The 25282-nt window shown below is 38.7% G+C and overlaps 1 protein-coding gene across 1 annotated transcript in view; it reads right to left on the reverse strand.

The window, feature by feature from the left end:
- Positions 1 to 281: 281 nt before the first annotated feature.
- Positions 282 to 25282, reverse strand: part of TMEM117 (transmembrane protein 117) — a 556897-nt gene continuing 531896 nt past the window's right edge. The window contains exons 7-8 of the mRNA XM_023555483.2: positions 14985 to 15114; positions 282 to 1289 (exon numbers count right to left, since the gene is read on the reverse strand). Of these exons, the coding sequence (XP_023411251.2) occupies positions 643 to 1289; positions 14985 to 15114 (777 nt within the window). The 3' untranslated portion in view covers positions 282 to 642. The remainder of the gene's footprint in view (positions 1290 to 14984; positions 15115 to 25282) is intronic.

Consider the following 25282-nt stretch of genomic DNA (forward strand, 5'->3'; position numbering starts at 1 on the left):
TTTCACAAGAAGTGACCCATGCTGGATTACCGTTCACCTATTACTGAATTTTGCGTTTGTATTTGGCAGCCAGCCAATAGAAATTACACGGTAATCACCATACATCTCTGCAGTCCAGCTGTCAAAGTCACCAACTCCATGGCTGAATAAGAAACCAAGAGAGTCTCCCTGAGCCACATCTTGGTTGTACCTACTTCCTAACTCAGACATCAAGTGTAGATCAAAGTAATTGCATACAAAAAAAAAAAAAAAAAAAAAACCATGTGAGGTAAGTTAGAGAACTATTCCACGCTTCATTTCTGGTACAATTAAAAACAGTTTAATGTCTCAAGGCACCACTATGGTTGAACATCAGATACACAGGTAATCGTTTAATCTTCTGCTATGCTGGAAAGTCAGTAAATAGCTTGTGCAATTGTGAAAAGCAATCTCTAGAGGACTGTTAGATATACAGTAGGCACGTGTATTATAATACAAATAGAAAACAATGAGTCCTAGAAAAAGCATGTTGAGCACCGTTGTGGCATTGTTTATATTTCTTTATCTGATACTACGTAAACCTTACGTTTACAAAAGGAAAGACTAACTTCTTTAAAGTTATACACAAGGTTGTTTTTCTGTGCTATCTCCAAGTAAGTGAATCTAGTTCGTAGGTGTACTTTTAGATGTAGCTGGGTCTGGATCAGCCTCTGTTGCGCTGGTAGATTCATCCAAGTGTGAGCTCAAGTTTTCTGATGTTAGGTGGGAAGACTTGTAGACGATCTCGTTGAAGTCGGACCTGATGCAAACCAAGGGAGGGTCATTCAGTGGGTCCTCCACTGAGGCCTGGGTGTTTTCTCTAGTGATTCCCATGTCTTTGCTGTGTTCTGATGGGGATTTTCTTTTCATGCGAGTGTAAGTTTTGTCTTGGTTCTCCATGCCTTGCTCATTTTTCAAAAATCGTCCAAAGAACCAGATGAAGAATCCAAACCACACAAAAGCGATCAAGCTTGGAATAAAGGCCAGACACTTGACATCAAGGCTAGCCCCTATGTACCTGCTGTGTAAGAACATGTCTCCCTCAACATATGTTTTATTGGTCTGAGGGTTAGTGTGATTGGACCTCCATTCCCAGGATAGCTTGGTTCTGTTCAAATCCTTTAAACTTTCTGGGTCTTTCACTGTGTAAATCTTCTGCCCTGGGCCGATATACTGCCCATATTCATGAGGTTTATAAAATATCTGGTTCTTCCACATATTCAGATCCAAGATCAAGACAAGAAAGATGATTCCATAATTAAACCATTTACCTGCATTAAAAAAAAGAAACACAGCATTAATCTAAGAGCCATAAAATTGCACTAGGGTTTTCTCCAATAAAATGGAGGTAATGGTATAAATTGTTAATGTTTTAGACAGTTAACAATTAATTTTTTGAGACTGCTATCCTGCCATTAAGTGAATTGGCAAAGGGAATTTACTAAATGGATTCTAGGCATATGAAAACATAACTGCAGGTCCCCAGAGCCAGTAATTTATGGTATATATACTAACAAGATTTTTTTTTTTTTAAAAATAGGTTTCCTTGTTTTAAAGGCACCATGGCTACACTCAAATTTGGTTTCATGTAGGTTATTCTCTAGAACATTTCAATTAATGTTGAAAAACAAAGTTCTAATGAAATTCTTAGAAAAGTGCAATGTATGACTGAACATCTCTTACAGTCTTATAATTACATCTGGGCAAGAAATAAATCATTTTGCAATGTAAGCACAGCAGTATACCAATTGAATTTACATTGCTTTTTGTAGGTGACCTGTTGATTAAGCCATTAGTTGATGTGATTCCGATCAATAATCCTTGAGCATTCATTTCAAGACTTTAAAAATAATTGCATGAGATTCTCATTGAACCAAATGCATTTATCAGACATATAAATATAACCAAATCTAATGCATTGCTTTAGAGGACATGTTTTGGAGAGACTATAATTAATACAATTTCTTTGTGGTACTTAAAATCTTGTATAAATAAGATTAAAAAAATTTTTTTTTTTTTTTTTTACTTAGTAATATATTATCTAGTGGTGTTCTTATATCAGTGAATTGGAAAATGTGGAAAAATTATTTTCAAGGGATACTAGATTCCATTATAATTTTTACTATAATCATAATTCACTTCAAATTTTACAGTATCAAGTATAGTATAATAATATTAAGATACCCACCTCATAGATTTGTTGTAGCAAATTAAGTGATATATGTAATGAGTTCTAAAAGCTTTAGTTATAATTGTTATACACATTATGCCAAAAGTGTTTTCTTTTGTATTCGAAAATTACGGTATTAAACATTACTAAGCTACTGCTTCACATGATTACAGAAATCTCATGACAGGAGAGAGAGGGGATCTTGGGAAAACACATAAAACCAAGAATGGTAAAAATGTATTTTGCAGTATGTACTACACCATAATAGCTATATAAAAATATAAAAAATACGCATTTGTGAGGTCTTTAGTATTTTATCATCATTATACACTTTTTTTCCAAGTTCCTATTATATGTAAGGTGGGAGCATTTTAATCTTGATACCACAACATAGTACCTCTGTGATCTTGGGCTAATGGATCAAATTTTCCAGTTTCTTTAAATGCAGAAAATAATATTACTTATTAAGGTTGTTAGCATTACATGAGATTATTGGATGTTAAGCACAGTGCCTGGTACATAACAGGGACTCAGTCATTGTTACTATTATTATCATCAAAGCCATGATCATTTCTTTACTTGTGTGGGATAGTGCAACTTATGTATGAAGAGAATTTATGTAAACTATATGAAGGGAAAGTATAACTCTGCCAGTACTGATATGGTTCAACTATAAAACACTTGTAGCTATCGAGTTGATTCTACCTCACAGCGACCCTATAGGACAGAGTAGAACTGCCCCCATAGGGTTTCCAAGGCGGTAATCTTTACAGAAGCAGACTGCCTCATTCTCCCATGTAGTGTTTGGTGGGTTCAAACCTCCGATTTTGTGGTTAGCAGCAGAGCACTTAATCACTGCACCACCAGGGATCCTTTTGGCTCAACTATTCAGGGTTTATAATATTTGCAATGCAAGCTCTTGGTTGACTGACTCATTTTGTACGTCGAATGGATAAAGTAACTTGAAACATTGGTAACGTTGTTTCTAGATATAGTAAAATATAACAACTGGTACCATTAGGTTTTTAGATTCCCACTAAGAATCAATCATAAAACAAAATAAGGGAGCTCTATCCAGATAAACTTAATCAAATACAAATGTGAGTGTCATTACCAAACATTTATTATGATCATAACAGCCTCTGTGTAGGATACCTTGCTAGCTGCTGGGGACATATATTTTTGCCTTCCAGGGAGAAATTCATCATCTTGTTGGGGAAACAGGACAGAGAAACCAAGAGATAAATAACAATATGAGGCCACATTTGAGAGATGCCAAATGAGTGATCCACAACATAAATGCATAAATAGTGTCGCTGCTGAGAAAATGGAAAAAACCAGCAAACTGAGGTCTGAGTTTCTGCAGAAAAGATTTTTAAGGAAGTAGCAATTCATGTGGTCCTTGAAGAGAAACAAGCCAGAGAACCTTCGGAATATTTTGTGTTTCTTTTAGTTTATGCTCTTATTATGCTGCAGATAGAATAGCACACAGAAAAGATCAGGTAATGTGGAAAAGAGCTGCTGAGAGCAGAGAGACAAAAAAGAATGAAGAATATTGTAGGAAAAAAAGGTAGGAGAGGGATGAGATTCTCAGAGATTCTCAGGCAGTGTTAAGGAGGCACTAGTTTGTAGCTTCCAGAATAAAAAGCAAGTTGAAAGTGGAGCATCGGGAGCTTCTCTGTTGTAGGAGATGCAGGTTTGTTCTCTTGCTATAAACTGTATGTGTTAACTATCCAAACTGGATGCTGAGAAAAAGAGGTCCTCTGGCTTCTATGGTGGTCTACCTCCTTCTTGACCCATAAAAATCCCTTGGAGAAATGTGCATCCCTCTTTAGGTCTTTTTTTGGAAGTTCATAATGGGGCAGTCCCTCATAAATGGTTCTTTATTTCTATGGTAACAGGATATCAGAAACTGAAGGTAAGCAGCATTACGGAATTGGAGAGGAGAAAGATATAGCTTATGGAGCTTGGAGAAGCATTCTTCTTTGGTGGGAAAGGATGCTCAGTTGAGTGTTAATAGGCAAAGGAAAAAAAGATGATAAAAGCAAAGAACAAAATGGAAGTTAATGAGCCCTGAGAAGGAGAAGGAGCACTAAGGGTAGAGAAAGCTTTTCTACCAACTAACTTTAATAGTACTGGGTTGCTTTGACCACTAAGCTTTCATCCTAAAGAATCACTTTATGTTATTTCTCAAGAGACCTGGAGCCTGAATATTTAGATTGGATGGAGGAGGAGCAAACTAAAATGTGCTGCCTGACATCAGTGAATGGATAAGATCACCTGCTCTAATGAATCTGTATGGATTTGTGAGAAGGGAGTAGTAGAGTGATAAAAGCTACAGGCTGGGAATTAGCCAATGGAGATCTTGTCCTAACCACAGGCTTGAATAATACTACCTTCGGGGACCTGTTTAACCTCTCTAGACCTCCTCCTCACTTGAGGAAACTGAATGGATGCCTTTCAGTTTTATGATTCTGTCCTCCTCTTCTAAATCCTGCTACATATTAGCTATGTGAATTCAATTTTTTTCCCCCCTGTGAAATAGAAAATAATACCAATGAAACTACCTCAAAGGATTACTGTGAGGATAAAATGAAAGATTATATTTAAAAGTTCTTTGAAATGTGTTAAGGTCACCAGAAATGTAGGGTGCTATGATTTCTGCAACTTCATCCCGCCCTGGAAACCCTAAGAGGCAGTTCTACTCTGTCCGATAGGGTCGCTTTGAGTCAGAATCGACGCGACGGCAACAGGTTTTAGATTTTTACTTCTTAAACTTAGTTAACATAGGATCTTGGTGATAGAATAGCAGAGATATCCTAAAGGTGATAAAATCTTTCGATTTGGATAAAACAGCATGAATTTCTGAGCACTGATGTCAATTGGAAGCTACTAACCAAAGGGTCGGCAGTTGGAATCCACCAGGCGGGCCTCGGAAACTCTATGGGCAGTTCTACTCTGTCCTATAGAGTCGCTATGAGTCAGAATCCACTCGATGGCAACAGGTTTTTTTTTTTTTTTTTGGACATCAATTGGTAGATATTCTGAGACCAGTTATCCAAGAGGACCCAATGTACAGCTGTATGTAAATACGCTCCTGAATCAGTATATTTAACATGTTACAAATCCATGCAATTGGTAGTTTGTCTATAGGTTGGAGGACCTAAGTTTTGGCCCCAAAAAAAGATTTTTTTTTTTTTTAATAAACACAAATATTGAAGCTAAGGAATGGGACATGTATGTCCCCATCTCTCCCTGCCAGCAGAGAGGTCACGTAGGGGCAGGGAAATACAAAGGGGAGAGTGGGAGAGCATGCCTGAGGTAGGCTCCCTGTCCAAAAGTTATTTCCTTTCTTTTTCCCATGGCTGTAGCATTGTCCCACCCCTGCTGTCACAGCTCCTTGACCCAAACTTGAAGCTACTGAAAATGTAGAAGAAATGTCCTTATTATTATTATTTTTGTTTGTTTCTTGTCGACCCGACATAACCTCTGATCCATTTATCCATTCTCTGTCATCCACCCTTCCATTTCCTTCATAATATTCTTGTTACCTTTGTAAAGCTTCCTTCTATTAAAAAAAAAAAATTGCCCTACGAGACGTGGCAAACTCAAAGGCAGAGTCAAAAGGGACAATTAAAACTCGGTGTTCTCATCTATAAAGTGAGGGAGTTGAGCTATGTAATCCTTAAGGTTTCTTTCCAGCCCTAAAAGGCTCTTTGAGGAGTCTGTGCAACAAACATCACATAAACCTTAATGTTTTATGATGGGTCAGGAAATCTCACTGTTAGAACAAAAAAGATGGAATATAGAATTTTTACATGGAGCAAAGTTTCCTTAAAAAAATAAGATTGTATAGTTTGAGAAATACTATTTACCACAAAAAATAAATTTTAATCACTGAAAAAGAGTAGAAAGTGCTCCTACAGGTGTGTCCCCAAGTGTATGGTTGTGAATGTATGGAACAGAAACAAGAGGTTTGGCATTTTAGCATTAATCATATGAAGGCTTCTGCATTTCCCCCTGTTGTTTGAACTACATAGTGTAATGGAAACCAGCAAGAAGGTAGGGTAAGAAGCCATACATTATTTTATTAATCTCTTTGTTGAAATATCTCACTGTCTCCTTTAATGAGAAATCACTGTGTGGTGTTAGTGGAATTAAATTACCTCTTTCTTGTATTTTGTGCTTTTAATGAATCTTATTGATTGTCAGAAATGATACTATAATGGTAATTTTATCTTTTTACTTTGTAGGAGTTTAGAGAATCCTGGAATAGTTAATTTTAAAAGGATTCTTCATTAAATATCACCCCCGCTTTGCATAGCAAATGACAATTTGGGGGAAAGTGTTATTTTTTTAACTAAGGGAAAATACTATAAAGTGCAGATCTTTCCACTACATAATGAACTTTTGTGATTCAAGTATACAATTGTAATATTTTTAGATCTTTTACTCTGTTGAGTTGCCAGTTAGCATTATGGTCAAGAGATATATGCTATGAATGCCTCTATACCAGATGGATGCTCCCACTGGCCAGGCTTGGCATTCAGCACAGGTACATAAAAAATCATGTTCCACAAAGCCACTTAGCATCCATCATGGGACATCAAGCAACCATGGCTCGAAGAAGGTGAGTTTTGGACAAAAAAAAAAGACAGAGTTTGTTGTATCAGCCTTCTTGGTCATTTTCAATATTCTCTCAGCCCAGACATGAGCAGTGAAAACAGGGCTTACTGATTTAGCATCTCTTTAAATCTCCCCCTAGGCAATTAGAGATTTCTAGAAACCACATTAAGTGCTTGGGCCATAAGAAGGCCATTTAGTAAATTGAAGGTATTTACTAAATAATTTATGAATTAATAATTATTTTAGTTGGTAAAGTACCTTCTTAAGACTTAAAAGTAAATGAATATAGCATCTCAAAGTGCCTCTTTTATCATCGTTACTTCCTAAATGGGAGGCTTTTCATTCAGGACATAACCAATATGGCAAGTAAATGTGGAAACCTTGAAATGATAAAAAGAAAAAGAAGAGGCCATGCATTTGTACTTAATTAGATGACCATTAGAATATGACTTTCTTGAGACTAAGAACTATGTCATGTTCATTTCTGTATTCCCTAAGTCCTAGTCTAGTTTTTGGCACATATTAAAAAGAAAGGTGATCCAACGGAATGGAAATTACTGAACAATATCATTAATATCACGTGCAAGTAAAATTATGCTGAAGAAAATTCAAAAACAGTTGGAGCAGTACATTGACAGGGAACTGCCAGAAATTCAAGCCAGATTCAGAAAAAGACATGAATGAGGGATATCATTGCTGAAGTCAGATGGATCTTGGCTGAAAGCAGAAAATATCAGAAAGATATTTACTTGTGTTTTATTGACTATACAAAGGCATTTACCTGTGTGGATCATAACAAATTATGGATAACATTAAGAAGAACGGGAATTCCAGAACACTTAATTGTGCCCATGCAGAACCTGTAATAGACCAAGAGGCAGTTGTTCGAACAGAAGAATGGGGTACTGCATGGTCTACAGTTAGGAAAGGTGTGTGTCAGGGTTTCACCCTACTTATTTGATCTGTATGCTGAGCAAGTAATCCAAGAAGCTGGACTATATGAAGAAAAATGTGCCATCACACTCACTGGAGGAAGACTCATTAATAATCTTTGTTATGCATATGACACAACCTTGCTTGCTGGAAGTGAAGAGAACTTGAAGCACTTACTGATGAAGATCAAAGACTACAGCCTTCAGTACAGATTACATCTCAACATAAAGAAAACAAAAACCCTCACAACTGGACCAATAAGCAACATCATGAAAAACGGAGAAAAGATTGAAGTTGTCAAGCATTTCATTTTACTTGGACCCATGATCAACACCCATGGAAGCAGTGGCCAAGAAATCAAAGGACATATTGCATTGGGGAAACCTGCTGCAAAAGACCTCTGTAAAGTGTTCAAAAGCAAAGATGTCACCTTGAGGACTAAGGGGTGCCTGACCTAAGACATGGTATTTTCAACCATCTCGTCTGCATGCGAAAGCTGGACAATGAATAAGGAAGACCAAAGAAGAATTGATGCCTTTGAATTATGGTGTTGGCAAAGAATATTGAATACATCATGGACTGCCAGAGGAACAAGTCTGTGTGGAAGTACAGCCAGAATGCTCCTTGGAAAGGAGGATGGTGAAGCTTCATCTCATATACTTTGGACATGTTATCAGGAAGGACCAGTCCCTGAAGAAGGGCATCATGTTTGGTAAAGTAGAGGGTCAGGAAAACAGAGGAACACCTTCAATGAGGTAGATTGACACAGTGGCTGCAACAATGGGCTCAAACATAGCAATGATTTTGAGGATGGTGCAGGACTGGGCAGTGTTTCTTTCTGTTGTACACAGGGTCATGAGGAGTCAGAACTGACTTGATGGTATTTCATACAAAATACATGTGTCATAATTATCTGAAGAATCCTAGGATACTGTTAGGATACTAATCTGGAAAATAGAGAAAAGCAAAATACTCATGTCTCAAGGATCATGATTAATTATATATTTTGAGTCGTTCTTCTGACTGTGAAGATAATTCCTGAAGAGCATGTAAACTTTATTACAAAAATCCTCATGCATGTTAAATGAAGCCAGGAAGCTTCAGTCTGGGCAGGCAGACTAGCTCAGGGGCAGGCAAGGATTGACAGGCTATGCACAAACAACCATGGCCTTGAAGAAAGTGAGATTTGAAAAAATAAAAGGAACTGCTGCTTTATATAGAAATAATCATAGTTAACAGTGCTCTTAGAGCTGTACAAATGTGATGAAATGGAAATTACTTCAAGGCAGGTTTACAAAAATTCACAACAAAGAGTCCTTCTGTACTTTGGATAAATTCATGATCTTTGGGGACTGTCACTGTGAAGAGGATGCATCATATTTTCCTATAACAATTCCCCTGCTAATTTTGTCAGAGACAGACCCTTCAGCTGGATGGGCTGTTGGTCTGATTCTCCCCAGCACTTCTCATGATCTGATTGATACCAGAGAGCTCTTTAAAAAACAGTCTCTGCAAACTCAATTGCCAGAACTCGTACATGTATGGAAATAAAATTGTTGTTGTTAGGTGCTGTCGAGCTGGTTCTGACTCATAGTAATCCTATGTACAGCAGAAGGAAACACTGCCAGGTCCTATGCCATCACAATCATTGCTATGTTTGAGCCCATTGTTGCAGCCACTGTGTCAATCCTTCTCCTTGAGGGTCTCCCTCTTTTTCACTGACCCTCTACTTTACCATGCATGATGTCCTTCTCTAGGGGCTGGTCCCTTCTGATAACATGTCCAAAGTATACAAGGTGAAGTCTCACCATCCCCCTTCTAAGCATTCTGGCTGTACTTCTTCCAGTACAGGTTTGTTCATTCTTCTGAAAGTCCATGATATATTCAGTGTTCTTTGCCAACACCATAATTTAAAGACATCAATTCTTCTTTGGTCTTCCTTATTCATTGTTCAGCTTTTGCACGTGTATGAGGTGATTGAAAAGACCCTGGTTTCGGTCAGGCACACCTTAGCCCTCAAGGTGACATCTTTGCTTTCGAACACTTTAAAGAGAACTTTTGTAGCAGATTTGCCCAATGCAATATGTCATTTGATTTCTTGACCACTGCTTCTTCCATGGGCATTGATTGTGGATCCAAGTAAAATGAAATGCTTGACAACTTCAATCTTTTTTCTGTTTATCCTATTGTTGTTTATTGGTCCAGTTGTTAAGATTTTTGTTTTCTTTACGTTGAGGTGTAATCCGTACTGAAGGCTGTAGTCTTTGATCTTCATTAGTAAGTGCTTCAAGTTCTCTTTGCTTTTTGCAAGCAAGGCTGTGTCATCTGTATATCACAGGTTGTTAATGAGTCTTCCTCCAACCCTGATGCTGCGCTGATCTTCATGGAAATAAAATGAAGGAGTTTTATTCATTGTTTTCTACATCCTTGCCATTGTAAAGCACCTGTGCCCTCATACTGCTCAGGAAACTGAAAGAGAACACAGACGCTGGAGAGGCTTGTTTACGTCTACATTTTCCATTTTTGCTGAAAGTGCTCCTGTGGGCATTGTCGTACCAACAGTGTGAATTCTCTCCTCAAGGCTGCACAGGCGTTCCTTCTGCCCTTTCGCCCCAATCTCCTCCTAATTCACTCAGATGATGGCCTCCAATGAGACACTTCCTTTGTCTGGCTAAGATGACAGATGGCAGAGCTTCCACTGGGATTGGCATTAATAGGACTCAGAGGAGCTTCCGAGACTGAATTGAGAGGCCATTCCTCTCTCACCTCCAGAGACTTAGTATACCACATTTTGAACCCATCTTTGCACTTACCTTATAGGTAAAAGGGAAGAGAGCAGAGGAGCTAATTATATAGTTCCATTTAGCATTTCCTTTTAGGAGAACAATGGACTTGGGCTGAAAGCACCAATGTGACCTAATCACTAACCGTTTATTCCCTTTGTTACTGAAGTCAAAATATCCAGAAAAAAAAAAATTCTTTTAACACACCCTTGGATAGAGATGATTTATTTTTATCAGCTGCAGCCCAGCTTATAAAATGAAAGCTCATACATGCTGTAGCAAACCATCTGTCAAGGGGAATCCAGATGAACTAAACAGATGTAACAATTCAAGTTATTTCTGACATGCATAAATAAAACTATCTTGGAATCAGGATTAAGAAATACTCAAATCTTAAATGCTTTAAAAATGTCAATGGGAACTCATCAGTGTCTGATGAGTTCCTCTATAAACTGAGCATTTCAGTGGGAGAGAGAAATTTTCTATTCTTAGCTTTCTCCTTCTTGAGAACTTAGAACAGTAGAGTGTGGACAGATGATAAGAGAGCCCTCTAATGCTCTTGAATTAAATAGAAAACACAAACTTTAGACGGATGAAAGGAAAAGCTGTAAGTAAAACGAGTAAAAGTTTATGGATGCTTATGACGGCACTGGGTTCTGGGTTTTTACTACATGGCAGGTAATGTGCCTTGCATATCTTAATTGATTAACTAATCAATTAATTAATCCTCACAACAGCCCTATGGGATAAGCACTTTTACTCTCCCCATTTAACAGACGAGAAAACTGAGGTTAAGGAACCTTAACTGGCACCATACCACTGGTAAGTAGCAGAGCCAAAGCCTGTGTACCAAACTTTCGCATTCCATTGGCTCTGGATTCACAGACAGTTTTTCTAGATCACAGGGAACTGGTAGTTAGGGGCAAGATCTAGCTACTCTTGACTCCCAGAGAATCTAACTGTCCTTGTTCAGGCTCTTCTAGTGCAGAATAAAAACAGGCAGAGAGCAAGAGATGGGGCAGTCTGTGGGCCTGCAGGGTCCCTTTTCCTACCCACGGCCGAGCTTCCTCTGTGGTTAACAAGACCAGCACCTTTCCCGAGTCATACTGTACTTCTGGACCTCGTCTGTTGGATCCAGCTCTAAATTCTCCAGGTCCTGGCAGGGCTTTATCACACGCCTTTCTCTATTGAATTTGCATTCTGCTCTGTGTCTTTTCATTTTAACAGTCGTATATGAAAGTAAATTAAAACTGAGATGAGAGGAATTCTGACTATAGAAAAGGTTTCTCAGTAGCAGTGTTTCTCAAAGAGTGGTTGGTCCTCTGCTACCTGTGTGGGTATTACTTTCAGTACTTGACAGAAGGGCAGATTCCAGGCTCTGCCCCATGCCTCAGCTATCAGACTGTGGGTGTGCAGCTTACAGATCTGTCTTTTTAACAAGGTCTCCAGGTGATTCTAATGCATATTCAAGTTTGACAACCATTGATGGATATAGAGGGTTTCATGCTTAACAACCCCAGGATTGATACTATCTTGCTTATTGAGGAAAGCACTGAAATCGCCATAGAAAAAAGACGAGAACTTGTGAGGTGCTTATTAACAAGTTAACATTTGCAGTTCACATACAAATGTGTAGGCTGCTAACTATTGAAATATTGAAGTGTAACTGGTGGCACAGGAGCCCTGGTGGCACAGTGGTTAAAGTGGTAGGAGCTAACCAAAAGGCTGGCAGTTCAAACCCGCCAGCTGCTCTGAAGGAGAAAGATGTGGCAGTCTGGTAGCATAGCTGTTTTGAAAATTTTACCCTAGGTTTCTGCAGAAACATTTGTCTCACAAAGTCAGATAAGAAAAAAACCTTTCATAGGAAATTAGATGTTTAGGCAGTTAATGGCTCTGATCCTGTAGACCTGGGAAAGGGCCAGGGAAGGGTACTTTAAAAATGCCCTCCCCAGGTGATGGGGATTGTGTGGCTTCAGAGCGGCCTCAGCAACCTCTGCAGCCAATTAGCAGAACAAAGAGAGTAACAGAACAATGGCAAGAGGAGGAAGCTTCTAACTTCCTACAACCTCCAAACCTGTAGCCATCTTCCTAGAAATTTTTATCGTGGTTCTGGGTACGCATTTGAGCATCTTATCCCAGATTGGACTTAAATTGTTGATGGAGGAGTCCATCATCCCAAACTCACACCGTTCTCTACCCTATTTTGAAATTAGACCCCAGAATCCTCACAGCCCTTCCCGGCAGGCCTAGATCTCCAATAGTTCCCACAGCCCATTCCAAGGAGATGGCCTGACCTCATCTGTGGCTTCTCAATGAGAGAGGAGCAGGTCCCAAAGAAAGCCATTATCAGCATCACCTGGGTGAGCATTTATAAAATACCCATTTAGGGCAGGGGCACAGCAATCTGTATATGATAAAATTCCCAAGAGTATATATGATAATCCGCAGAATTCGGCAACCACCACATCAAAATCTAAATTACATACCTTCCCACCTCTGGCAAAACTTATTAACATGCGGTATCCATTACAAAAACTCAGCTAGTTTTTCTTCCTTGTAAGTTTTTGGAAAATAGTACTTTGTGGGGAAAAGGTTTTAGTTCAAATGGAAGTCGTGTGTCTGCTTCTTTCCAAGTGCGAAGGAGGATTTACCTCGAAGCTAGTTTTTAGTGACACTGAAGCTTCAGGGACTCTTGCATGCACGGCCCCCTCCCAAGGCACTGAGTACAGTTTTAAGATATAATTGTGTATTCATTTTCTGAAGTAGGGCATTCCAAATTGTATAAACTTAGGGCACCGCAAAATTGAATCTGCCCATGTCTATAAATGACAGTGTAGATGACAAAGCCACGCGAAATAGCTCTGAATTAAATATTCTTAACAGCTTGATTATTTTCGTATCAATGGATCCTCCAATTGTTTTATTTTAACCTGATGTTTCTATCCTTAAGCTGTATATTTTTGACAGGCATTCTGTAACTCAGTCAGAAACAATATTATTGCAAAGATGGCCTGGAATGAGAGTTGATAGCAAGAACAGATGGTCCAGGCAAAAGCCCACCCAAAGGGATATGATGATGCCCTGTGTGATAGCTGTTCTCGAAGTCCGAGAGGGTAGCATGCTGCAGGGATTAAGTGGGGACTCTGAAACTGCACTATGTGACCTGCACTCAAATTGATTGATTTACCCAGTGAATTTAATAAATAGGCCTTATTCATTCTGAGTAGGGAAAGAAACCTGCTGCATCTTCCCTATTCATGAGCTCATTCTCCAATTTAGGAATGTCGCTTCACGCTCCAAGCAGAAAACGGCCTCCTGGTCGGGAAGCAGTACTCAGATGTTAACATTTTCTGTGCTCAGGCTATTTTTATTCAGCAGCACAGACGTTAGTGTGAGCACAAATTTCTTCAGCAGTTTTTATTATAGCAGGTGTGGGATCCTAGGCCATTGTTCTTAAACACACACACATTCCCTACCTGCATTTGAACAGCTTGGGAACTGATGCTATCCTTTATTTGTGATCATTCATCTGTCTGCTGCTGCTTTAAAAAAAAAAAAAAAAAGGTACAAACTGTAATTCCATAGAGCCTTTTTTTAAGATGAGAATGACTGAGATGTTGTAAAAGAATAGTACAATAAATCATATTGGAGCCGTTTCAAAAGCAGGACATTTGAAAATGAAATAATCTGGGAATTCACAAGAGAATCACTACAGACGAATATAGAACGTGCGTTCTGCCGCAGAAATAGGTCTTACTTAAATGAGAAGTGACCTAACTCCCTAAAGGCATGTGACTGATGGTAGCTCTAATATACCATTGGTTTTTTGTTTGTTTTTTTTATTTTGGCAGTGAAGGAAGAAGGAACACACGTCGAGAGTATTAATGTTGAGAAAAATATGTTGAGTGTTATTTTGTGAAAAAGGAATCCACTCGATGAACAAAAATCAAGGTAGACTGGTATATGGAGTACAGCAGAGATAGCTCTCTATCCATACCAAAGATTTTCTCTTTGATAATACTGTATGAGCATGTTAGTCCTGGTACCAGAAGTGGCTGCCCAGATGGGGCTACATTTCCCTGCTTTCCTTGAATCAAAGTACAGCTTTGACGAGTTATCAGCAATGGAATGTGAGTGGAGGTAATATGTTTCTTTTCCAAACCAAGATGGTTAAGACACAGGTAAGCCTTCTTAACCATTTCCCTCATCCTCTTCATTCCCAGTTGCCTGTTAGATGTTGAAGTTGAAGTTAGTAGAGCCACTAGTAGCCTAGATCCCAAAATTACTGTGTAGAATCTCCAGCCGACCTGGAACCACACTGCACTGTTAAGTGAGTGAGGAATGAAATTATACTGAAGCATGCCTCTGAAATATTATGGTTTGCTTTTTTACAAGCAGTTAGCATTGCCTTAATACAAGGAGACAGTCACATTGTGCTCAATTTTGTAACATACCTGTTATGTGAATATGATATTCCTCCTTGAAGATCTTCTGGAAGAAAGGAACCTTGAATTGCACGTGAGAAGTGTGTAACCCAGGGAGATTCACATCAACGTCTCCCATGAAATGTGGGAATTCCCAGTCCTGTTGGAGAAAATCAACATAAACAATGGACTGAGGATTTGTTTCACTTCTAAGTAGCAAAACACCCAAATCTTTTTATAAGCACTTGTTTTAAAATCATTTAAATGCAGCCAGCTGTTGGATGCATCAGTTTAGTTTTATGATGGTTATTTTATATACATTACATCGCTGTAAGCATTTACAATAAAAGTTAAGTCATACCTTATATCCTCAGATTTTCTCTTAATATGGTAATAAGAAACCAAGACAGAATTGATTCACATCTATATATGTTTATTCCTTTCATTCTGGAAAATTGATCTTACCTCTTATAGGAAAAAAGTGATTCATATTTTATAAATATGGGGTAATTTGGTTATGTATTTTTTGCCACTTTAAAAAAATAATGAAGAAGGTGGGGCCAAGATGGCGGACTAGGTAGCCGCTACCTCGGATCTCTCTTGCAACAAAGACTCGGAAAAACAAGTGAATCGATCACGTACATAACAATCTACGAACCCTGAACAACAAACACAGATTTAGAGACGGAAAACGAGCAAATACGGGGAAGCAGCGATTGTTTTCAGAGCCTGGAGCCAGCGTCCCAGTCAGGTAACCTTTGGCGCCCGATTTAGGGCAGAGCCCAGGGGAGCTGACGACGCAAACAAGGGGCCCAGCCCTACCCCCCTGAACTCACCCCGGGAGGGGGCCCAGCCGGTTCGCGCAGGTGGCGTGGCGACACAGCCGGTGGGAGAAGTCCCCGGGAGGCAGTGACTGGTCTTGGAGCTGGGAGAGCAGCATCCCAGCCGGGGAATTGTGCCACCGGGCATTTGACTGGGCGCTGTCACGGCACAAGCATGGGGAGCTGCTCCAATCCTCTGAACTAACCCGGGAGGGGGCGCAGCCGGTTCGCGAGGGCAGTGCAGCGACGCAGCTGGCAGGACGAGAAGTCCCCGGGAGGCAGCGACTGATTTTGGAGCCAGGAGTAAAGTGTCCCAGCAGGGGAACCTTGACGCTAGGATTTGGACTGGCAGTGGAGGATCTGACTGTGACTTCAGCGGGCCAGACCCCCGGGGGCAATCTCCACACAGCCAGCACACATAGGCGACACGCCCCTTGGGAATCTCAGATATAATAGTCATTCCAAGCAAGACAAGAAACTCTGGCTATATTCTGAGGTGCTACTCTCCTATCTCTCTGATCCCTCCCCCTCCCTCCCCAGGCGGCTTCATTAACATTGGAATTGCCTGAGCCAGAGGGAGAACGGCTCCGGCTCCGCAGCGGCTTTGCTTCCCCCATCCCTTTTTTTTTTTTCTTTTGGTCTTTTCCTAACCCACTCTTTCGACCTGAGAGAAGAAAAAAAAAAAAAAAAAAAAAACCCAGGGACCAAAAATCCACTCCTAATTGGACTAAAAACACAGAACCAGCTACAGTCAAGCATATATGATCCAAATCTCAGACTTTCATCCTTACAGGAAACAAGGTGGTGGTTATAATCCAAAGGCAGTTCTGATAGGGATCTGACTGCATTTTTTTTTAGCGGATTTTCTGGAAAAACTAGTTTCCCAGTGATGGCTCAGAGACAGCAGTCCATATCAAACCACATAAAGAAGCAGACCATGAGAGCTTCTACAACCCCCCAAACAAAAGAATCAAAATCTTTCCCAAATGAAGATACAATCCTGGAATTATCAGATACAGAATATAAAAAACTAATTTACAGAATGCTTCAAGACATCACAAACGAAATAAGGCAAACTGCAGAAAAAGCCAAGGAACACACTGATAAAACTGTTGAAGAACTCAAAAAGATTATTCAGGAACATAGTGGAAAAGTTAATAAGTTGCAAGAATCCATAGAGAGACAGCATGTAGAAATCCAAAAGATTAACAATAAAATTACAGAATTAGACAACGCAATAGGAAGTCAGAGGAGCAGACTCGAGCAATTAGAATGCAGACTGGGACATCTGGACGACCAGGGAATTAACACCAACATAGCTGAAAAAAAATCAGATAAAAGAATTAAAAACATGAAGAAACCCTAAGAATCATGTGGGACTCTATCCAGAAGGATAACTTGCGTGTGATTGGAGTCCCAGAACAGGGAGGGAGGACAGGAAACACAGAGAAAATAGCTGAAGAACTCCTGACAGAAAACTTCCCTGACATCATGAAAGACGAAAGAATATCTATCCAAGATACTTATCGAGCCCCATTTAAGATTGATCCAAAAAGAAAAACACCAAGACATATTATCATCAAACTCGCCAAAACCAAAGATAAAGAGAAAATTTTAAAAGCAGCCAGGGAAAATCAATAAGTTCAGACTACTCAGCAGAAACCATGCAGGCAAGAAGGGAATGGGATGACATATACAAAGCACTGAAGGAGAAAAACTGCCAGCCAAGGATCATATATCCAGCAAAACTCTCTCTGAAATATGAAGGCGAAATTAAGATATTTACAGATAAACACAAGTGTAGAGAATTTGCAAAAACCAAACCAAAGCTACAAGAAATACTAAAGGATATTGTTTGGTCAGAAAACCAATAATATCAGATATCAGCACAACACAAGGTCACAAAACAGAACATCCTGATATCAACTCAAATAGGGAAATCACAAAAACAAATTAAGATTAATTAAAAAAAAATGCTCATAACAGGGAATCACTGAAGTCAATATGTAAAAGATCACAATAATCAAAAAGAGGGACTAAATACAGGTGGCATAGAACTGCCATACGGAGAGGGATACAAGGCGATATAGAACAATACAAGTTAGGTTTTTACTTAGAAAAACAGGGGTAAATAATAAGGTAACCACAAAGAGGTATAACAACTCCATAACTCAAGATAAAAGCCAAGAAAAACGTAACGACTCAACAAACATAAAGTCAAACACTACGAAAATGAGGATCTCACAATTTACTAAGAAAAATGTCTCAGCACAAAAAAGTATGTGGAAAAATGAAATTGTCAACAACACACATAAAAAGGCATCAAAATGACAGCACTAAAAACTTATTTATCTATAATTACCCTGAAGGTAAATGGACTAAATGCACCAATAAAGAGACAGAGAGTCTCGGACTGGATAAAGAAACATGATCCGTCTATATGCTGCCTACAAGAGACACACCTTAGACTTAGAGACACAAACAAACTAAAACTCAAAGGATGGAAAAAAATATATCAAGCAAACAATAAGCAAAAAAGAAGAAGAGTAGCAATATTAATTTCTGACAAAATAGACTTTAGACTTAAATCCACCACAAAGGATAAAGAAGGACACTACATAATGATAAAAGGAACAATTGATCAGGAAGACATAACCATATTAAATATTTATGTACCCAATGACAGGGCTGCAAGATACATAAATCAAATTTTAACAGAATTGAAAAGTGAGATAGACACCTCCACAATTATAGTAGGAGACTTCAACACACCACTTTCGGAGAAGGACAGGACATCCCGTAAGAAGCTCAATAGAAACATGGAAGACCTAATTACAACAGTCAACTAACTTGACCTCATTGACTTATACAGAACTCTCCACCCAACTGCTGCAAAGTATACTTTTTTTTCTAGCGCACATGGAACATTCTCTAGAATAGACCACATATTAGGTCATAAAACAAACCTTTGCAGAGTCCAAAACATCGAAATATTACAAAGCATCTTCTCAGACCACAAGGCAATAAAACTAGAAATCAATAACAGAAAAACTAGGGAAAAGAAATCAAATACTTGGAAAATGAACAATACCCTCCTGAAAAAAGACTGGGTTATAGAAGACATCAAGGAGGGAATAAGGAAATTCATAGAATGCAACCAGAATGAAAATACTTCCTATCAAAACCTCTGGGATACAGCAAAAGCAGTGCTCAGAGGCCAATTTATATCGATAAATGCACACATCCAAAAAGAAGAAAGAGCCAAAATCAGAGAACTGTCCCAACAACTTGAACAAATAGAAAGTGAGCAACAAAAGAACCCATCAGGCACCAGAAGAAAACAAATAATAAAAATTAGAGCTGAACTAAATGAATTAGAGAACAGAAAAACAATTGAAAGAATTAACAAAGCCAAAAGCTGGTTCTTTGAAAAAATTAACAAAATTGATAAACCATTGGCTAGACTGACTAAAGAAATACAGGAAAGGAAACAAATAACCCAAATAAGAAACGAGAAGGACCACATCACAACAGAACCAAATGAAATTAAAAGAATCATATCAGATTATTATGAAAAATTGTACTCTAACAAATTTGCAAACCTAGAAGAAATGGATGAATTCCTGGAAAAACACTACCTACCTAAACTAACACATTCAGAAGTAGAACAACTAAATAGACCTATAACAAAAAAAGAGATTGAAAAGGTAATCAAAAAACTCCCAACAAAAAAAAGCCCTGGCCTGGACGGCTTCACTGCAGAGTTCTACCAAACTTTCAGAGAAGAGTTAACACCACTACTACTGAAGGTATTTCAAAGCATAGAAAACGACGGAATACTACCCAACTCATTCTATGAAGCCACCACCTCCCTGATACCAAAACCAGGTAAAGACATTACAAAAAAAGAAAATTATAGACCTATATCCCTCATGAACATAGATGCAAAAATCCTCAACAAAATTCTAGCCAATAGAATTCAACAACATATCAAAAAAATAATTCACCCTGATCAAGTGGGATTTATACCAGGTATGCAAGGCTGGTTTAATATCAGAAAAACCATTAATGTAACCCATCACATAAATAAAACAAAAGACAAAAACCACACGATCTTATCAATTGATGCAGAAAAGGCATTTGACAAAGACCAGCACCCATTTATGATAAAAATTCTCAGCAAAATAGGAATTGAAGGAAAATTCCTCAACATAATAAAGGGCATCTATGCAAAGCCAACAGCCAATATCACTCTAAATGGAGAGAACCTGAAAGCATTTCCCTTGAGAACGGGAACCAGACAAGGATGCCCTTTATCACCACTCTTATTCAACATCATACTTGAAGTCCTAGCCAGGGCAATTAGGCTAGACAAAGAAATAAAAGGCATCCAGATTGGCAAGGAGGAAGTAAAATTATCTCTATTTGCAGATGACATGATCTTATACACAGAAAACCCTAAGGAATCCTCCAGAAAACTACTGAAACTAATAGAAGAGTTTGGCAGAGTCTCAGGTTATAAAATAAACATACAAAAATCACTTGGATTCCTCTACATCAACAAAAAGAACATCGAAGAGGAAATAACCAAATCAATACCATTCACAGTAGCCCCCAAGAAGATAAAATACTTAGGAATAAATCTTACCAAGGATGTAAAAGACCTATACAAAGAAAACTACAAAGCTCTACTACAAGAAATTCAAAAGGACATACTTAAGTGGAAAAACATACCTTGCTCATGGATAGGAAGACTTAACATAGTAAAAATGTCTATTCTACCAAAAGCCATCTATACATATAAAGTACTTCCAATCCAAATTCCAGTGTCATTTTTTAAGGTGACAGAGAAACAAATCACCAATTTCATATGGAAGGGAAAGAAGCCTCAGGTAAGCAAAGCATTACTGAAAAAGAAGAAGAAAGTGGGAGGCCTCACTCTACCTGATTTCAGAACCTATTATACAGCCGCAGTAGTCAAAACAGCCTGGTACTGGTACAACAACAGACACATAGACAAATGGAACAGAATTGAGAACCCAGATATAAATCCATCCACGTATAAGCAGCTGATATTTGACAAAGGACCAGTGTCAGTTAATTGGGGAAAAGATAGTCTTTTCAACAAATGGTGCTGGCATAACTGGATATCCATTTGCAAAAAAATGAAACAGGACCTATACCTCACACCATGCACAAAAACTAACTCCAAGTGTATCAAAGACCTAAACATAAAGACTAAAACGATAAAGATCATGGAAGAAAAAATAGGGACAACCTTAGGAGCCCTAATACAAGGCATAAACAGAATACAAAACATTACCAAAAATGACAAAGAGAAACCAGATAACTGGGAGCTCCTAAAAATCAAACACCTATGCTCATCTAAAGACTTCACCAAAAGAGTAAAAAGACCACCTACAGACTGGGAAAGAATTTTCAGCTATGAGATCTCCGACCAGTGCCTGATCTCTAAAATCTACATGATTCTGTCAAAACTCAACCACAAGAAGACAAACAACCCAATCAAGAAGTGGGCAAAGGATATGAACACACACTTCACTAAAGTAGATATTCAGGCAGCTAACAGATACATGAGAAAATGCTCTCGATCATTAGCCATTAGAGAAATGCAAATTAAAACTACGATGAGATTCCATCTCACTCCAACAAGGCTGGCATTAATCCAAAAAACACAAAATAATAAATGTTGGAGAGGCTGTGGAGAGATTGGAACTCTTATACACTGCTGGTGGGAATGTAAAATGGTACAACCAATTTGGAAATCTATCTGGCGTTATCTTAAACAGTTAGAAATAGAACTACCATACAACCCAGAAATCCTACTCCTTGGAATATATCCTAGAGAAACAAGAGCCTTCACACAAACAGATATATGCACACCCATGTTTATTGCAGCTCTGTTTACAATAGCAAAAAGTTGGAAGCAACCAAGGTGTCCATCAACGGATGAATGGGTAAATAAATTGTGGTTATTCACACAATGGAATACTACACATCGATAAAGAACAGGGACGAATCTGTGAAACATTTCATGACATGGAGGAACCTGGAAGGCACTATGCTGAGCGAAATTAGTTAGAGGCAAAAGGACAAATATTGTATAAGACCACTATTATAAGATCTTGAGAAATAGTATAAACTGAGAAGAACACATACTTTTGTGGTTACGAGGGGGGGAGGGAGGGAGGGAGAGGGTTTTTTATTGATTAATTAGTAGATAAGAACTGCTTTAGGTGAAGGGAAGGACAACACTCAATACATGGAAGGTCAGCTCAGTTGGACTGGACCAAAAGCAAAGAAGTTTCCGGGATAAAATGAATGCTTCAAAGGTCAGCGGAGCAAGCGCGGGGGTTTGGGGAACATGGTTTAAGGGGACTTCTAAGTCAATTGGCAAAATAATTCTATTATGAAAACATTGTGCATCCCACTTTGAAATGTGGCGTCTGGGGTCTTAAATGCCAACAAGCAGCCATCTAAGATGCATCACTTGGTCTCAGCCCACCTGGAGCAAAGGAGAATGAAGAACACCAAGGTCACACGACAACTAAGAGCCCAAGAGACAGAAAGGGCCACATGAACCAGAGACCTACATCATCCTGAGACCAGAAGAACTAGTTGGTGCCCGGTCACAATCGATGACTGCCCTGACAGGGAGCACAACAGAGAACCCCTGAGGGAGCAGGAGATCAGTGGGATGCAGACCCCAAATTCTCATAAAAAGACCATACTTGATGGTCTGACTGAGACTAGAGGAATCCCGGTGGCCATGGTCCCCAGACCTTCTGTTGGCACAGGACAGAAACCATCCCCGAAGACAACTCATCAGACATGAAAGGGACTGGACAGTGGGTGGGAGAGAGATGCTGATGAAGAGTGAGCTAATTATATCAGGTGGACACTTGAGATTGTGTTGGTATCTCCTGTCTGGAGGGGGGATGGGAGGATAGAGAGAGTGGGAAGCTGGCAAAATTGCCACGAAAGGAGAGACTGGAAGGGCTGACTCAATAGGGGGAGAGCAAGTGGGAGTACGGAGTAAGATGTATGTAAACTTATATGTGACAGACTGACTTGTTTTGTAAACGTTCACTTGAAGCTCAATAAAAGTGAATAAAAAAAAAATAAAATAAATAATGAATCATATAACAGCATATTTCGTGTAAGAAGACACAGTAACCATATTCTTCAATTCAATCAAGAAAGGTTTATTAATCATCTCTTCTTCTCTTTTGCAATCCAGCATTAGTTTGACCCAAACAATGGAAGGCCTGAAGTAGTAGTATGAGAGACCAAGGTTGAATTAATTCCCAAGTTGCCACTAGTTATTTCCTTATTGCTCAGGAAAAATTGAGTGGGGTGACCCTCCTTCTCATAGGAAAGGGAAAGAGATGCAAATGAGGATATTTTTCAGTGTCTCACCTGCTCTTCATTTTTAGATGTTGTTGTTAGTTGCTGGTGAGTTAATTCCAACTCATGGCAAGCCCATGTGGTTGCCAATTTTAGATAAAGGCACCAAATTAAGTTCAAAACTACCATGTGAAGAGATACTGCACTAAATTTGAAGAAACATTTGAGATGTACCCATAGGCATTCATGCACATATTTTTATTTTTAAAAACGAAATAATCAGTCCTACGTTTGGTGATTTTTCAAAAGAATTTGAATGTGAAAAATATTAGTTTGAAATTTCAGTTCATTATCTCAATTATAAAAAGTCCTATTTTCCCAAGACTTTATATATGCACCTGTTAGAGTTGTACTAAAAATATAGTGCCCGAACTTTTTAGGAGTTTCCATGTCCTGTTCCACTCCCCTCTTCGTTGAGAATTCTGATTAGGTGAGAATGGGCCTTGGCAGAAAGGAGAATATGTCAGTGGTGGTAACCAAATGAGGCTTCAACATCTATTAGTTTCCTTATTTATGGATCACTTCAAGTTGCTAATAATAAATACATGTAAAAGAAGAAAAATGAAATGATGAAATTCCATCCCATTCAACAGTGTATATGCAAATCTCTTGTTGGTCTCACCTCCCTTTTTCTTCAGGCATCAGCAGCAAATGGACATATAATTTGGGAAATTCAGAAAACCTAAAGCATTAGAGCTGAGAGAATTGGGGACAAAAATATTGATAGGAAAGGGACTAGTAATAATACCTGAGAACTATTGCTGAAGTTAAAGTGTATTTGCTTTATTTTTCCCTGATGCTGTCTTTGTTCTTTCTGTTCCTTGGAAGACTCTTGCAAAGGGAATTAAAACTGGATTTAGTTTTTCGTTAAAATACAACTGATGAAAAATTACGCTTGACAAAGGGACTGATAATCAGAGTACCTTTCATTTGCCCTGGATAAATGACACAAAGCATTTTCAACAGAGCAGTTACCTTTTTATTGCTTGATTTAAGGAAGAGAATTATTCTTGGTAGTAACTGGGCAGGTATACTTAAAATCAACTTCTTTTTGGAAAGACATTCTCGGACTGCTCCCATTTGGCTTCTCCTTTCATGAACTAAATTTTTCTACTGGGTGTGAAATGGTTTTAGTTTGAAAGTAGTCTGAAGAGGTTTTTTGTACACTATGATCAAATCCTTGTTCGCCAAAAAAGAGCTCCTCAGTTATTTCCCAGCTGTCTTTGGAGATAGAAAGGTGAGTTAAGGAAATGAGAGATGAAGGAAAGAAAGGGAGGGAAAGTCTTGCTCTTTATACGGAAGATGGTCTGAAAGCTTACTATTATTAGCCCATTTCACAGATGGAAAATTTTTACCTCAGAGAGATTAAGTCACTTGTCCAAGGAGCTGTAGCTATGGTGTGATAGAGTTCAGGTTTTATTTGGCTCTGTAGATGACATACTTTCTTCTAGGCCACACTGTCTCTAACTGGGAAAACTGACATCATCTGCAGTTTTTTTTTTTTTTTAAATTCAGAACTGAATTATTCTTACCTGCTATATTTGTTCTAGTTGATAATCGCTTATGGCAGGCAGTCATTACCTGCTCATCTCAGCAAAAGCCAGTTTAATGAGACTCTTTAAACTACTTTTTTTTTGTTGTTTCTCCCTAGAGGCTTCGCATTTGATTTATCTTTTTTTTAATTAGAACAACCATCATCTATCTGTCAGTTTGTTGTACTGTGCTGGCTTGTGTGTTGCTATGATGCTAAAAACTATGCCACCAGTATTTCAAATACCAGCAGGGTTACCCATAGTGGACAGATTTCAAGGGAGCTTCCAGACTAAGATAGACTAGGAAGAAAGGCCTGGAGATCTACTTCTGGAAATTAGTCAATGAAAACCTTATGACTTCATTGAAGTTTTGGACATGTCATCAGGAAGGATCAGTCATTGAGGAAAATACCATGTTTGGTGAAGTAAAGGGCCAGTAAGTATGAGGGAGACCCCCAATAAGCTGGATTGGCACAATAGCCCCAACAATGGACTTGAACATGTTAGCAATCATGATAATGATGTAGAACTGGGCAATGTTTCATCC

This window comes from Loxodonta africana, chromosome 4 (genome assembly GCF_030014295.1).
Source record: "Loxodonta africana isolate mLoxAfr1 chromosome 4, mLoxAfr1.hap2, whole genome shotgun sequence".
NCBI classification, from domain to species: domain Eukaryota; kingdom Metazoa; phylum Chordata; class Mammalia; order Proboscidea; family Elephantidae; genus Loxodonta; species Loxodonta africana.